The 17301-nt window shown below is 50.6% G+C and overlaps 1 protein-coding gene across 2 annotated transcripts in view; it reads right to left on the minus strand.

Moving 5' to 3' along the window:
• RAB11FIP5 (RAB11 family interacting protein 5) overlaps nucleotides 1-5450 on the minus strand; it is a 55327-nt gene extending 49877 nt beyond the window's left edge. For both annotated transcript variants that reach the window (XR_014160287.1, XM_081876626.1), the window contains exon 1: nucleotides 4953-5450. Coding sequence is in view for 1 of the 2 variants with exons in the window: in XM_081876626.1 (XP_081732752.1) it covers nucleotides 4953-5332 (380 nt within the window). In the remaining variant the exon portion in view is untranslated. The remainder of the gene's footprint in view (nucleotides 1-4952) is intronic.
• Nucleotides 5451-17301: the final 11851 nt, after the last annotated feature.

The raw sequence follows: 17301 nt of genomic DNA on the forward strand, positions 1-17301 counted from the left end.
TGAAGCTGGGTGCTCTGCCAATGAGACCCCAATCAGATGAATGCAGACTCCTAAACCTTCCCACGGGGGTCGTACCAACAGGCCTTTCCACGTCTCTTGGGGAAACGAAAGAGGAGCCTGGAAGCCCCTGACCCTTAAGATATTATGAAGACTCAAGGGACACACAGAGACCCGAAGAGGTTGTGTGTCGCAGTTTGCTAACCAAATTGACAACGTTCCTGCAGTGAGGTGTGCAGGGCTAAAGCAGGCTCAACTTTCTTTGGCTACTTGAGCTCCAAAAGCATCTCCTAGACCAGCGGTTCTCCACCTGTGGGTCCCCAGATGTTGTTGCACTACAACTCCCATCATCCCTGAGCTCTGGTCTTGCTAGCTAGGGGTGATGGGAGTTGTAGTTCAACATCTGGGGACCCACAGGTTGAGAAAGGCTGTCCCAGACTATGTTGGGACTCGTGTGCCTCTCAACAGCTTCAATATTTGGCACCGGGCACAGAACTCAGCATTATTTTTTCTAAGATGAAATTGCTGCATAGAATTTCTATCAGCCTTGGGGCAGAGCTGTGCGAGTGAAGAAAACCTGCACAAAGTATTTGGGTCACGAGAACGTCTTCCTTTGAGCTGCGCCGGGTCTTTGAGCAGCTCCCCAAAGGGATGTCAGAGCCGCCTGCTCCTGTCTCCCACGATCCGTTTTGCACATCAAACGCCCCTTCGGATCAAGGCGGCTCCTCAGGTGGGAGAGGCAGCGGAATGGATCTCCCTTGCAAAACACAGGTGCTCCCAATACAGAGGGCTTCTCGGTGGTGGCGCCCGTCCTGTGGAATGCCCTCCCGTCAGATGTCAAGGAAATAAACAACTATCTGACTTTTAGAAGACATCTGAAGGCAGCCCTGTTTAGGGAAGTCTTTAAGGTTTGATGTTTTAGCGTGTTTTTAGTACAGTGGTACCTCGGGTTACATATGCTTCAGGTTACATACACTTCAGGTAACAGACTCTGCTAACCCAGAAATATTACCTCGGGTTAAGAACTTTGCTTCAGGATGAGAACAGAAATCGTGCTCCGGAGGTGCAGCGGCAGCCGGAGGCCCCATTAGCTAAAGTGGTGCTTCAGGTTAAGAACAGTTTCAGGTTAAGAACGGACCTCCGGAACGAATTAAGTACCGGTACTTAACCCAAGGTACCACTGTATCTGACTTTTAGCAGACATCTGAAGGCAGCCCAGTTTAGGGATGTTTTAAATGTTTGATCTTCTATCTTGTTTTTAATATTCTGTTGAGAGCCGCCCAGAGTGGCTGGGAAAACCCTGTCAGGTGGGCAAGGTATTTTATTATTATTATTATTATTATTATTATTATTATTATTATTATTATTATTATTATTAGACAGCTGACATGCAAGGGAGAGGAAGCTCCTTCACCTCCCAAAACTCAGCTAGTCACCAGCAAAGGATATTTCCACAGCCCCCATTGCAGGAAGGCTAGAGGCTGGTGATGGGTGCCCCAGAGTGGGGAGGAGCCACAGCCTCAGGGGGAGAGCAGCTGGCAGCAAGCAGAGGGTCCCTCTCCCATCCCCACTGGCAGCATCTCCAGGCAGCGCTAGGAGAAGATCCTGCCTGAAACCCTGGAGAGCCACTGCTGCCAGTCAGAGTCCAGGGGCCTGACTCAGGAGAAGGTCACTCCCTATGGTCCTGTCTGGGCCCCGCAGGCAGCGCCACCCTGGTCCTTTCTCAGGCCAACTCAAAGGTCTCTTCCACACCAGGGTTGGAAAGGAGCTAATCGCCAAGGGCACATTAAGTGTAGGTTATCATTGGAATAAACATTCACACATTTATTAGTTGAACATGTGATAGACAAAGCAAGGATATCTACAATTTTATAACATGCAGAAAACAAGATAGGTAAAAAAATCAGGGATGGGAGGTGAGGGAAGTCTTTGGGGGGGAAGAGGGAGGGGAATAAAGGGGGGAAATAATGTAATTGATTACAAGGATTGATAAATTGTTATGTTGAAATTGGTTAATAAAAATCTTTCTTTTTTAAAAAAAGTAGGTTATCATTGTGGCCACAACGGAATGTCTAGGCACATTTCCCCCTGCAAAATTTGCAGTTGGGGTTGTTATTAATTTCATTTCTTTTCTGCTTTATATTTTAAAGGGGGAAAATATCTCCAAACGGTTTGCAACGCATTAAAACCAGGGTTAGAAACTCAGATATAGAAGCCAAATGGCACCATAAACCGAGGTTATGGTTGCCACAACAGAAAGTCTAGAGTCCATTCTCTCCCCCGCAGGAGATCCCTTGCAAGGTTCCTGACCTGGGGGGCACACCAGGAGCCCCACTTGGCTGACACACTGAGCCCCCTAAGCTCAGGCCTCAATGCCCCCCTTTCCCCCCGAAAAGCTGGATTCTCCCCTAAAGGCTGAACCCCGCTTGCTCTCAGGTTAGCTATCAACCGGAAGTCCCCCAGGCCTCCCAGCAGGAAGAGGGGGCTGGAGGGGGAGGCTGAGCTTTGCCCCACCAGGCGCGCTCACCACCTGCCTGCCTTCCCCAAAATGAGCCTTTCCACGTCTGCAGGAAGCCCTTCTCACCCCAGGAAATTGGGACTGGCTGGACCTTTGGTGCTGCTTTGGTCTGTTGCATAGTTAAGAGCACACAGTTCGACTACGGAACTCCCTCCCACAAGAAGAAGCAATGGCCTGGATGGCTTTAAAAGAGGACTGGCCAAACTCCTGGAGGAGGAGAGGGCTATGGATGGCTCCTAGCCAGGACAGCTCTGCTTGGCCTCCACAGTCAGAGACAGCCAGGCTTCTGAATCCCCGTTTCTGGAAACCCCATGAGGACGGGAGAATCCCGCTTGCAGGTTTCCCTCTGGGGCAGGCATCCCCAACCGGAGGCCCTCCAGATGTTTTTGCCTACAACTCCCATGATCCCAACTAACAGGACCAGTGGTCGGGGTAATGGGAATTGTAGTCCAAAACATCAGGAGGGCCGAAGTTGGGGGCACCTACTTTTGGGGCATCTGGAGAGAACAGGGACCTGGGCTGGCCAGGCCACAGGCTCTTCTGAGGTTGTTGTGTTCTCATGATGTTAACGCCATGTTCCATCAACCCTCTGAAGACCTGAAGAAACACAAGTGGGGACGGGGCTGCTGCTGCGCTTGCGGGCTTCCTAGAGGCCAGGGAAAGAACAAAACTGGGCGAGCTGGACCACCGGCCGAACCCAGCACTTGGGTTCCTTAAATCACAGCTATCTGCCAATCACCCATTCCCACCACCCTTCTGAGTAATACCCCTCCCCACCTTCTCACTAGATAGAAGGGTCTGGTGACTTCTGTTTCAGTGTATCTGAAGAAGTGTGCATGCACACGAAAGCTCATACCAAGATCTAACTTAGTTGGTCTTTAAGGTGCTACTGGAAGGAATTTTTTTATTTTGTTTTGGGTTCCTTAAGGGCAGGAAAGTTCAGTCCCGTTCTCAGCACCCCTTGGGAAAACATCGGACGAGGCCAATGGCCCCTCTGGTGCAGCATCCTGGTCTCCCTGGGGCCACCCAGGCACCGGCAAGAATAATAATAATAATAATAATTTATTATTTATTCCCCGCCCATCTGGCTGCTCTTCCCCAGCCACTCTGGGCGGCTTCCAACAAAATATTAAAATACCGTTATGCATCAAACATTAAAAGTTTCCCTAAACAGGGCTGCCTTCAGGGGTCTTCTAAAAGTCTGGTAGTTGTTCTTCTCTTTGACATCTGGTGGGAGGGCGTTCCACAGGGAGGGTGCCACCACCGAGAAGGCCCTCTGCCTGGTTCCCTGTAACTTGGCTTCTTGCAGTGAGGGAACCGCCAGAAGGCCCTCAGAGCTGGACCTCCGTGTCTGGGCAGAACGATGGGGGTGGAGACGCTCCTTCAGATATACTGGGCCTTTGAGGCCGTTTAGGGCTTTGAAGGTCAGCACCCACACTTTGAGTTGTGCTCGGAAACGTCCTGGGAGCACATAGGCCAAACAGCACTCTGCCCATGCAAATCCCAGCCACTGGTGTTTGGAGGCATCACTGCCTCTGGCTGTGAAGGTTCTACACCTGTGGCCCTCTCCTCCTCCATTAATTTGTCTAATCTTTTCCACACCAGCCTCCAGTGGAAGGGAGTTCCACAGTTCAACTATAAACTGCGTGAAGGACTTTCTTCTCTCTGTCCGGAATCTTCCAACACTGGACGCCCAAAGCTAAGGCGTGCTGAGAGCCACAGCCAAAACAGCATTTGGGTTGGGTCCAGCCGCCTTGTGCGTCCCAGAGAACCCCTTTGGCAGACTGCCCCCCCCTTATGTGCTTGCAGGGGCTGATGGGAGTTGCAGTCCAAAAGTTGCATCCGGAGGGTCCCGAGGGTGGGGGGGGGGAGAGCAGGCCCTAAGGCTTCGCGGCTGCGAGGTGCAAGGAGCAACCCTTGCAGGGACCGGACGCAAAGCGAGTGACTCTGCAATTCTCCTCCGCCGGGAAGCGCAAAGGCAGCAACCCGGGCGGACGCCTCTCCCGCTGGGGCAGCTGCTGTCGACTTCGCCCGGCTTGGCCTTGGAGACCTGGGGCGTCCATGCAACGCGCCCCCCCCCTCCAACCTGGCCTTCCCGACCCACTGCAGGAGCTGCCGCCCCCTTTCCTCCGCCCCATTTGCTCACCCGGCGCGCAACCCCGCAGTGCGCTCTGCAGAACTGAAAACTCGACGGCGGCTGCGGAGCGGCGCTCCTGCCTCGCCCTCGGCTGCCGCGGCGCTCTGCCCATGCTCGGGGACTGCAGGCCCACAGGCAACCCCCCCCCGGGCGTCGGAGAGGCGCTCTGCACGGGCTCAGAGGCACTCTTGCCGCCCCAAAGAAAAGCACCCCGCCCCACTCCTGGTCCTTAGTGAGCCATTCCCCGTCCCCGGGCGAGAGAGGCGCCCTTAACCCCCCCCCCATCCCAGCCCCACTTACTGGTCCGGGTGGGATCCGCCTCGCTGGAGCAGCTGGCGCAGCGGGACGGCGGCGCGCCCCAGGAAGCGGTCGGTGCCGACCAGTGCGCGTTGCCAGACGGTGATCTGGAGCAGGAGCGCCGGGTCGGCATCGGCGTCGTCGGGGCCGAGCGTGGGCGGCAGCTGGAGCGCGCACTCGTCGGCCCAGCGCGGCCCGCTCCGCTGCGGCGCCACCGGCGTGCGGTACTTCTGGCCGCCCAGCTGCAGAGCCACGAAGGCGTCGCCCGACGGGCCGCCCTTGGCGCGCAGAGCCCGCGCCTGCACCACCGTCACCTGGACGTGGCTGGGCAGCCACGACGGCGGCGAGGACGGCGCCCCATCCGCCGACGCCACCCGGCTCATCCTCGCCGGAGAAGGCGCACAAGGGCGGGCCTCTGCAACGGCGGCGGCTCCGCGTCCCTCCGTCTGTCCGGGCGCCCGGCCGGCCTCCTCGGCTCGCTGCTGGCCAAGACGCGCCCTCCCTCCTCTCCTCTCCTCCCTCCTCCTTCTTCTTCCCTCCCTCTTTCTCTCCTTCCCTCCTTCTCCCCTCCCTCTTTCCCTCCTTCCTCCGCAGGCTCCTCCTGGCGCCCCGTCGCACGCGCGGCCAGCTCGGCAGCTGCAGGCGCTGCGCTTGCAAGGCGAGGGGGCTGCTGGCGCCGCCTCTTGCTCTCCACCGCCGCCCCCCCCCCACCTTCCAGCAGCCCGGGGCAGGATCCAAGCGCCGCCCCCGCCCCGGGGGGAGATGCAAAGGACGGGTTGCCCCCATCGCCTTTGCAACCCGTGAAATGCAACGCGGACCGCCGCTGGTGCGCCTTTGCAGAATCCGGGCTTTGAGCCCCGATGGGCCCCTGGCAGGCGGCCAGCTCTTCCCCCCGCCCCAATCCCGGCGGGGTTGGCCCAGGGCCTGTCTTGGGAGGGGCACGATCCCCAGCCGAGCTCTCCCGGGCAGCCCCATTGGCACTGCGGAGCGCTCCTTCGGCTCGCCTGGTGAATGGCAGCCTGCGCTAGACTCGGTTTGGCAGGGCACATGCCAAACTTTCTGTGGGATGGCCGCCCCCGGAGCCCTTTCCAGTGACTGCCACAGAGAAGCCCGTTTATTTATTTCTGGGAGTATTTGAATCATAGTATCCTAGAACTGGACGGTTGGAAGGGATCCCTGAGGGTCATCTAGACCAACCCCCTCAAGTGCAGGAATCACAGCACAACCATCTCTCACAAATGGCTATCCAACCCCTGTAGAAAAGCCTCCAAGGAAGGAGAGGCCACCACCTCCCGAGGAAGCCCATTCGACTTTTGAATGGCTGGCGCATGCAGTCTGAAAGGTCTTCCCTTTTCTTGTAACTTGATTTCATTGGTTTGTGTCTTCCCCTCTGGAGGAGCACCAGAAAACAAGTTTGCTCCCTCTTCCCTGTGAACAGCTATAACAGCTATAACAGAAGCATTCACAGAGCTGGAAGGGAACCACCAGGGTCATCTAGCCCAACCCCCTGCAAGGCAGGAATCTTTTGCCCAACATGGTTCTTGAAACCACAACCCTGAGATTCAGAGTCTGGAGCTCTACCGACTGAGTCATCTCCTTTAAAGATGGTTCTCGTATCTGCTCTCCGTCTCCTCCAGGTTCAACATACCCAGCTCCTTCAACCGTTCCTCATCAGGCTTGGTTTCCAGGCCCTGGATCGTCTTGTTGCACACCTTCCAGCTTATCAATATCTGTTCCTCCCTGCCTTTCGTTGTAAGTCACCTTGGGTTGCCTTGGGAAATATAATAATAGTAACAGTAAATATAATAATAATAATAATAATAATAATAATAATAATAATAATAAACAATTCCAGCCCTAATACTACATGCCACACACCACAGTAGCAAAAATTTGGCCCCTCCCTTATATGCAGGGTCTCGTGAGTTGAAGCTGAAATTTCCTCTGCTAGTTCTGGTCCAAGGTGGGGGATTTACAGTGGTACCTCTGGTTGCAAACCGGATCCGTTCCAGAGGCCCATTCGCAACATGAAAAGAGTGCAACCTGCAGTGGCGCATCTTCGCATGTGGGGGTTGCTATTCGTCGCTTCTGCACATGCACGTGACATCATTTTGAGTGTCTGCACAAGTGGCAAAACCCAGAAGTAGCAGTAACCCTTTCCAGTACTTCCCGGTCGCCGCAGGACATAACCTGAAAGAACGTAACATGAAGCGGACGTAACATGAGGTATGACTGTATTGGAGAAATTGCTTATGGGGAAATATTTTAATGGTAGATCTGTGACGTGACTCCCCAGCTTATAGCACAGTGCCCCCCTGAAGCAAGAGGGGTCTGGAGACAGTGAACTGAGTTCAGCCCAGAGGAGGATATTTCAGTGGGAAGGCAGAAGCCATTGGGCAATGCTCCCTCGGGTGAGCTTGTTAATGGCAGCAGAGAAATGCCCTAAGCTCCAATGCCAGGTCGCAGAAAACACATTCAGGTTGCACTTCTCAAGCAGGGGCTACGCATTCCTGGGTGTGTCACAAGCCTTCTCCCTTTTTCATATTTGCAGAGCCAGCGGCAGACTTAAAACTGTTGCCGCAGATCCTTTAAGAGACCAGCTCACTCCTTGCCTCCTGAGATGTGTGTCAGCCAAATCCTGTTCAAATACATGCTGCCTATTTATCAGCATTGCAGGAGAAAAACAGAAGGCAAACTCATTCCCTGTGTTGCAGTGGGTGGGAATAGATGAGCCTTGGGTATCCCTTCCAACTGTACAGGCCTGTGATTCTATGACTATTAACCACTGATGTGGCAGCCTTGAATTTTCAGGTGCAGTGCATCTATTATTAATAATATTATTATTATTATTTTATTTCCAAAGGGTAGCTGACACAACACTAATTGTAACTGGATTGTAATTTTGTCTTGTGTGTGTGTGTGTGTGTGTGTGTGTGTGTGTGTTTGTTTGTTTTGTCTGTTTTTCTGGAATTGGATTATGATTTGATTTGTTATTGTCTGGATGCTTTTAATGGAAAATTAATTACAATTATTATTTTAAAAAGGCCCAATTTCTGCATTCTGCAAAGCTGACCCCTGAGAAGACAGTACCTGCAGAAGACCCTCCTCACGTGCAGAGCAGCGGGGAGACACCCTTCCAGGTCTCCTGGTCCTGAGCTGCATTGGGCTTTTATTCACCCAAAATGGCACCTTGAACTTAGCCCAGGAGCTCATTAGAAGCCCGGGCAACTCTTCCCAGTGGGAAGACATGTTGGCAATAGTTTGCCTCAGTGCAGGGCCGTCTTAAGCATGTCGGGCGCCGTGGTGCACAGATCCCTCTGGCGCCCCCCTTTCCCAGAGTTTTTGACCTTTTTTAGGACTGGAGGAGGCGGGCAGCGGCTGGAGGGCGGCTCCTCCAGCGGGGAAGAGGCAGAGGCTGGACGCGGTGCCTGCCGGCTCAGCTGGCCGCTTTGTGCCATGGTGGCCACAGCAGGCAGCACACCGAGCAAGCAGGCCTGTGCCTAGCGAACGAGGGGGCATCCCTCGCTCACTCAGTGCGCTCGTTCGGTGTTCCCCGGACTCTCGCCTGGCACCCTCCAGGACTTGGCACCGTGGTGCCCTGCACCGCTAGCCTCTATGGGTAAGACGGGCCTTCTCCAGTGAGCAGATGAGCAGCTGCATTTTGCCGCTTCTGGACCGCCCCCCAGGGCAGGCCCCCAGTCAAGCAGTTGCAGCAATCTACCCTGGAGGTGACCAGTGCCTAGACAGGACTGGCGTGCCATTGACGAAGGAAGGCATAATCCAGGATGGACTGGATCCTCGATGCTGCATCTGAGGAAACTCGTGGCCAGAAGTGAACTCTCATTTTCACCCCCCCATGCACCCCAGGTCTGTCTCGTGATGCCTGCCTGGCTTAGCTGCTCTCCCTCGCACACACAAAACACTTCGCTTTGTTGCAGCTGCAGAAATGCCTGGTGCAAATTCTGGAGCCGTGAGTCTTGGTCCAAGGAGTCTGGCTCGAGCCAAGGACAAATGTAGATAAGCTGGGTGGGAGGAGGGATACGTTTGCCCCTGGGTGCCCGTGCCAAGCTCCGAAGCCCTGGGTCCAACAACACCCCCCCCACCTCTCCCACAGAAAGCCCCCCCCCCCGGGCCAGCTGAAAGCAATTTGGGCAAATCCCACACAGGATCATCTCTGCAGCAGCTGCATCTCTCTGGCAAGGACACGTCCAGCTCCCCTGTGTCAGCTGAAGGGCACCTGCCACAGGGATCGGATGTCCGCGGCCTCCGTCTCTTCCTCCTCCAAACAGCCAGCAGGTTCAGGAGAACAAGAGGCATTTTAAGCCACCCACAAGAGCTTTGGGGCCTGCTCACCATCGAGGGTCAAAGAGCCAGTGTGGTGTAGTGGTTAAGAGCGGTGGACTCGTAATCTGGTGAACCGGGTTCGCTTCCCCGCTCCTCCGCATGCAGCTGCTGGGTGACCTTGGGCCGGTCACGCTTCTCTGAAGTCTCTCAGCCCCACTCACCTCACAGAGTGTTTGTTGTGGGGCAGGAAGGAGATTGTGAGCCGCTTTGAGACTCCTTCAGGTAGTGATAAAGCGGGATATCAAATCCAAACTCTCATCCTCTTCCTCCTCCTCCTCCTCCTCCTTCCTCTTCCTCCTCCTCCAAGCCAGCCCTCCATCTCTCTTGCTCAGTGGTTAAACCTGCCTCGAAAAGGAGGGGCAGGGGCTCCCCACCCATAGGCAGACTCAGGCGCCCTTGCGCCCTTGGCAAGGAGCTATATTGGCATGGAGAGGCACAATTTTTGGGTTGCCCTGGGCCTGCACCCTTGGTGGGGCTTTTATAAACAAAAATCTGTCCTTTTTTCCCTTATGGGGTACCCAAGAGCCCATATAGAGTCCTTTGTACGTTTTCCATCGGTAGGAGAAAATAACAGGCCAAGCGTAGAATATTGAGAAGCAAAGCGGCTAGTAAGCCTGATCTTTATAGATCTGTTGCAACAGAGTGCCCCCTTCACATGCAGGAAAGGAGGAGGACCCAGAACAAACGTGTGCCCGCCCTTATATAGACATTTTAAATTGCATTCCCTGAAGCTCAAGGCCACCCCTCCATACATCATACATACATCACAGAAGGGGTGTAGCACAAGACCACCCCCCAGATACATCATACCTACATCACAGAAAAGGCGGTCTACAGCAGAAATCTGAGTACGGTGTTTATCTCGTCTGACAGATTACCTGTTAATGCTCACTTGATTGGATACCCTGGGGAGCCTGGCCAGTCTTTTGTAATGATAAATCTGGGGTGCTTTTAAAGCAAAGTGTGGGCGTGGGGAAATTCCAGGCTGGGGGGGGGGCAGGAATACCTCCTTGCTTAAGCAATGCTTCCTTTGCATTTCTGAAGCGGGGAGGACTTGAGATGGAGCTGCCTTTGCAATGGGCAGGTCTGACTGCCTGGCGCTTGGCCTGCAGGCTTCCTTTTCGAAATTCTTCCACATTCCCGTCTCTCCCAATGCAGTGGCTTTCAAGGAGGGAGCATTGCAGCTTCTGAACCCCTGCACCAATTCTGCACGCCCATTTTTGCAGAGATCTCGCCAAACGCAGCTCTGCATTATTCCGTGAGTGCCATGCGATGCTCAGCTTGGGGAGAAGAGGTGGCAGGTGTAAAGCACCTGGGAGCAGAATGCTGCTTACAGCTGTAGTGATCAGGTGGGATTGTGATGAGGAATTATAGAAATAGGGAGCAAGCCATTTGTGTCATCAATGAAAGCATTGCGTTGACTGGGTTTGAGACATTTTGATGAGATTTCTGATCAATCCCTGCCTCTGCATTTATGTCCTATTTCTCTGCCTGACAGGCACGTATAAGCATTCTAAACACAGGCCAAAACAAAACAAATTCCTTCCAGTAGCACCTTAAAGACCAACTAAGTCAGTTCTTGGTATGAGCTTTCGTGTGCATGCACACTTCTTCAGATACACTGAAACAGAAGTTTCCAGACCCTTCTATATAGTGAGAAGGTGGGGAGGGGTATTACTCAGAAGGGTGGTGGGAATGGGTGATTGGCAGATAGCTGTGATGAGACTGTTGACGACTCTTAACGACTGCAATAGGTCTTACAGGAAAAAGCAAGGGGTGAAAAGGTGAAAAATGGCTTTGTCATGTATAATGAGATAAGAATCCAAGGTCTTTGTTCAGACCAGGTTTCTCCATGGTTTTAAGTTTGGTGATAAGTTGTAATTCAGCAGCTTCTCTTTCCAGTCTATTTCTGAAATTCCTTTGTAGTAAAACAGCTACTTTGAGATCTTGTATAGAATGTCCTGGGAGATTGAAGTGTTCTCCTACTGGTTTCTCTGTCTTGTGATTCCTGATGTCCGATTTATGTCCATTTATTCTTTGGCGTAAGGTCTGGCCTGTTTGTCCAATATAGAGAGCTGAAGGACACTGTTGGCATTTGATGGCATACACAATGTTAGACGATGAGCAATTAAATAGTCCCAAGATGGTATGTGTGATGTTGTTGGGGCCAGTAATGGTGTTGTCCAGGTGTATGTGGCAGCAAAGTTGGCATCTGGGTTTATTGCAGGCTCTGGTGCCAGTGTCCGTGTTAGGTCTGGTTGTAGTATTATTGTGGGTTAGGAGTTGTTTAAGACTGGGTGGCTGTCTGTAGGCAATGAAAGGTCTTCCTCCCAGAGCTTGAGAAAGAGAACTGTCATTGTCCAGGAGAGGTTGTAGATCTCTGATGATGCGTTGTACTGTTTTAACTTGGGAGCTGTATGTGATGACTAGAGGTGTTCTGTTATTTTCTTTTTTGGGTCTGTCTTGCAGCAAGTTCTCTCTGGGTATCAGTCTGGCTCTGTTGATCTGTTGTCTAACTTCATCTGTTGGGTATTTTAGTTCTAAAAAGGTTTGCTGTAGATCTCTTAGGTGAGAGTCTCTGTCTGTAGAATTGGAACAGATGCGGCTGTAACGTAGTGCCTGGCTATATACAATGGACTGTTTGGTATGTTTGGGATGGTAGCTAGAGGCATGTAGATATGTTTGTCGGTCAGTTGGTTTACGGTATAAGGTGGTGTCTATGCGCTCATCCTGTATTTTTATAGTAGTGTCCAAAAAATGTATTTCTTGCATAGATTGATTCATTGTTAGGTTGATTGTGGGGTGAAAATCATTGAATTTCTGGTGGAAGGTGTCCAGGGTCTGTTGACCATGTGTCCAGATGATAAAAATATCGTCAATGTATCGCAGGTACAAGAGAGGTTTGAGTGGGTAGGAGTTTAGGAAACGTTGTTCTAAATCCGCCATGAAGATGTTGGCATACTGTGGGGCCATGCGGGTGCCCATTGCTGTGCCGCTGATCTGAAGGAACAGGTCATCACCGAATTTGAAGTTGTTGTGGGTAAGGACAAATTGGCAGAGTTTGGTGGCAAAGTCCGCTGTGGTTTTATCTGAAATGGTGTTCCTTATAGCTTGTAAACCATCGTTGTGTGGGATGTTGGTATACAGAGATTCCACATCCATAGTAGCTAGTATAGTATTGTTGGGAAGATTATTTAAAGATTGTATTTTCCTCAGAAAATCTGTGGTGTCACGTACATAGCTGGGAGCACTGATGGCATATGGTTTCAGAACAGAGTCCATATAACCGGAGACACCCACTGTAATAGTGCCAATACCTGAAATGATGGGGCGTCCTGGATTTCCTGGTTTGTGTATTTTAGGTAGAAGATAGAAAGTTCCTGGTCGCGGTTCTGTTGGTGTGTTTGTGAGGATCTGTTCTTGGATGTGTGGGGGTAGCTCCTTAGCCATCTTGTTCAGTTCTTTTTTGTATTCTTGTGTGGGGTCTGAGTCCAATTTTATGTAAAAGGCAGTATTGGAAAGTTGTCTGTGAGCCTCCTGAATGTAGTCAGTTTTGTTCATGATGACGACAGCTCCACCTTTATCCGCTTCTTTAATTATAATGTCTGGGTTGTTTCTGAGATTATCTATGGCTCTCCTTTCAGTATGGTTTAGATTTTGTTGTAAGCGATGGTGTTTTCTGGTCACCAGATGGCCCCAACAACATCACACATACCATCTCGGGACTATTTAATTGCTCATCGTCTAACATTGTGTATGCCATCAAATGCCAACAGTGTCCTTCAGCTCTCTATATTGGACAAACAGGCCAGACCTTACGCCAAAGAATAAACGGACATAAATCGGACATCAGGAATCACAAGACAGAGAAACCAGTAGGAGAACACTTCAATCTCCCAGGACATTCTATACAAGATCTCAAAGTAGCTGTTTTACTACAAAGGAATTTCAGAAATAGACTGGAAAGAGAAGCTGCTGAATTACAACTTATCACCAAACTTAAAACCATGGAGAGACCTGGTCTGAACAAAGACCTTGGATTCTTATCTCATTATACATGACAAAGCCATTTTTCACCTTTTCACCCCTTGCTTTTTCCTGTAAGACCTATTGCAGTCGTTAAGAGTCGTCAACAGGCTCATCACAGCTATCTGCCAGTCACCCATTCCCACCACCCTTCTGAGCAATACCCCTCCCCACCTTCTCACTATATAGAAGGGTCTGGTGACTTCTGTTTCAGTGTATCTGAAGAAGTGTGCATGCACACAAAAGCTCATACCAAGAACTAACTTAGTTGGTCTTTAAGGTGCTACTGGAAGGATTTTTTTAATTTTGTTTTGACTATGGCAGACCAACACGGCTACCTATCTATAACTAAACACAGGCCAGTTGTTCATCAGGCATCCTCAGTACAGAAAGATAGTAGGTTACTTGGATGTAGTTTAATCTTGAGGTAGATATTAAGGGCCAGGAAGAGAGTTCCGGAAGAGAGTTCACAAAGGGATGGTAAATACTACCCATCCTTCCTCTCCTGTTTATTGCTGTTTATGGCCTCTGGGATGTGGGTGGCGCTGTGGGTTAAACCACAGAGCCTAGGACTTGCTGATCAGAAGGTCGGCGGTTTGAATCCCTGCGACGGCGTGAGCTCCCGTTGCTCGGTCCCTGTTCCTGCCAACCTAGCAGTTCAAAAGCACATCAAAGTGCAAGTAGATAAATAGGTACCTCTCCGGCGGGAAGGTCAACGGTGTTTCCGTGCGCTGCTCTGGTTCACCAGAAGCGGCTTAGTCATGCTGGCCACACGACCCGGAAGCTGTACGCCGGCTCCCTCGGCCAATAAAGCGAGATGAGCACCGCAACCCCAGAGTCAGCCACGACTGGACCTACTGGTTAGGGGTCCCTTTACCTTTACCTATGACCTCCGGAGTTTCTTAAAAGCATTCCTCTAGTCCTGTTTTATTTACTCTCAGATTGTGTATGCATGCTCAGAGTAGTCTTTGTAGTTAGCAGGATTTCTTCTGATCTGCCCAGAGGAAACCTGATTAGTTCTTACGAACACTGTGTAAAAAGTTCTTTTGTGAATAAAACGACCTGGGCCAGGGGGTGGAAAGGAATTATTATACGCACCCCTCCCAGAGTCTTGCTGGTTCAAGCATCTGTGTGTATTTTATTATCAGAGTCCAATCCTTCCTTGCTTTGGGAACGCTCCAACAGCTCCAACCACTAGGCAGTGCCATCCTCCTCCTCTTCTCACCTTAGCCAGGAGTGGGCCCTTTAGGCTGCTGTTAGGTGGGGAGCAGCCAGCAACCGCCCCTCCCTCTCCAGGCAGCAGAGCAGCCTCGCAGCAGATCACCTGGAGATTATTCACAGGTGGAACCAGCACCTGGGAAGGAAGGAAGGAAGGAAGCAGCCCTGTCAGCCCAAGTCAGTGGGAAGACGGAGGATTCAGAAGGAGGTTTGAGAGAGTCAAGAGGGCAGAAGAGTGGGAACTTTTTACAAACTACTTAAAAAAAGCACCACAAAATGAACTGGACTCCTTGGCAGGTTTTGAAGAAACACACACCAATTTATTGACTGTTAATATAATAGATAGACAATTTAAGGATCTTTGCAATTTTACAATATGCAGAGAACAACATGTGCAGAAAAATCAGACAGAGGAACTGAGGGAAGTCTGGGGGGGGAGGGAGGGTTCTTTTTTGGGGAGGGGGAAATTTGGGGGGAATGATGAAGATGATATGTTATGATAATTTTAATATTGAAATTATTAATAACAATTATTTTTTAAAAAGAAGAGAGAGTCCAGAGGGCGTTTGGCACTTGAGGAAAATGCCGGAAGCCTTCAAGGAAACAAGGGAATTTGAGGGCCAAATAGCATCCAAAAACTTATTAACTTATTAAGACTTATTAAAAAATATCAATGACTTCCATTCTTCTCTTTCCTGGTTCATTTTGCATGCCATAAATCCCTGAATATTTTACATAAACTAAACCATTCAGTATTCCATTACTATGTCCATCAAAACTTATTTATGCCGTTGAATTTATCTTTTTTAAAAATAGTTTTTATTGATTTTTGCATTTTTATCTTCATCACAGGAACATCATCTCAGTTATAAACACAAACACAAATACCCCACTATGACTCCCCTCAACTTTCTCTTCTGGTTTGTTGCATAATAATTTCCCTGATTTTTGGTTATACCTTACTACTGTATTCTCTAAATTAGGTCCTTTCTTTATTCTGTTTGGTAATTGTAAGTGTTTAGTCAAATCCTGCTAGTGAGTTCATTTCTTTACAATATTTCTGTAAATATGGTTCCCACGCCTTTTCAAAGTCTCTATTGTCTTTGTCTCTTAATCTCTCAGTCATTTCGGCCATTTCGGCGTAGTCCATAAGTTTGTCTTGCCATTCTTCTTTAGCTGGTATCTCCTCGCTTTTCCACTTTGGGGCTAGCGGTTTCCTAGCCACCGTTGCAGCGTACATGAAAATTTTCTTCTTCTCTTTCGGCAGATCTTGACCTGTAATGCCTAATAAAAATGCTTCTGGACTTTTGACAAAGGTTATCTTAAACATCTTCATTTCATTATATATCATTTCCCAATATTTCTTGATTATTTTACAATTCCACCACATATGTAAAAAAGTACCCTCTTTTTCTTTACACGTCCAACATTTTTTAGAACCTGTTCTATACATTGTGAGAGTTCAGAACTTAACTGGTTAAGTGTTCTGAGATGTGCGTCACTTTCTGACGTCAGCTTGGAAGCTGGGAGGAGACTGTACTTTCTTGTTGTTCTCTCTGTGTGTCTTGAGAGAGACGGACATGTTTACCATGGCTGAAAGAAGCCCTGGTCTTATATGGGCTGAAATGTTCCAATAAAGAGCTGTAAATAGACAAACCTGTCTGTGTATGCTTGCATGGAGCAAGGGGAAAAAGACTGCTTTACACCGCTGTATGCTACTCTGCGAAGCCGTGGCTAAAGAGACAGCAGAATTTATTGCGCAGCTAGGAAGGAAGTGTGCCGGACGCTGTAAATGACTGATTGGGATCGTAAAGCTATCAGAGGCCACGGCTCAACGATCAAGCTCCAAGGATCGTTATCTCAACAGGTTATGGAGGTCAGTAAACGCTCGTAAAACAGTCGGCTTTGAGCCACTGGAATGCTTTGAAGCTAGCCGGAGGTTGGAAGCTGCATTCCGTGAGTCTAGCCTGATGCCGGGAAGCAGAGGGAGTTTTTGCCTGCTTCTGAGAGGCAAGAGAGCTGCTGAGAGACAGAGCTAAACGCTGGGAGCAGCTGAAAACGTTTCTCCACGGAAGGGAGAGCCGGAGCAGCTGGGCCATTTCTCCACGTACAGGAGCCGGAATCAGCTGGTACTGAGTGAGTACAGCTTGTGGGGCACCTTGGGAGAACGGGAGAAAATGGCAGAGAGCCAGGATATGCCGGTGGAAAAGCTCACTTTAAAAAGTTGGGCAACCTGGAGCAGAAGAGTAAGGGGCTGGTTCCTGGTCCATGGGCTTTGGGAAGCAAGCCAGAGGGAGCCACTAGCACCCCTTAGCTGGGACGATGGCCAGCAGAAAACGCAACAAGAGCTGGATATGCTCAGAGCATGCATTCATGCATCGCTGAAGCCTCATTTGGAGGGAGTACAGTCAGCAAGGGCTGCCTGGGATGTGCTGAAGGGCTTGTGTGAAGCTTCAGCAGAAGGCCAGAGCCCTGGAGACACTGGACTGGCAGGCCCATTTCCCGATGTATCGGCCTCAAGGAGCGCTGGTGAGCAGATCGGGGGGGCGAAGAGTTCCAAAGGCAAGTTTCAGAAACTTTCCACAGGAAGTGCTGAAGCGAAGAGGAGCTTCAGAGGGGGCCAGGCTGGTGGGAGGCGCCGTTCCAGAAGAAGGAAGGCCAGGCCAGCTGGGAGGAGCCCCGGGCAGTGTTTTTCCACTGGAGTTCAACATCTGCGTCGCAATTGCCCCCACCGGAGCACAGAGCCGAGGCAGGATGTTGTGAA

Source organism: Podarcis erhardii (assembly GCF_964252035.2).
Source record: "Podarcis erhardii genome assembly, chromosome: 9".
NCBI lineage: Eukaryota > Metazoa > Chordata > Lepidosauria > Squamata > Lacertidae > Podarcis > Podarcis erhardii.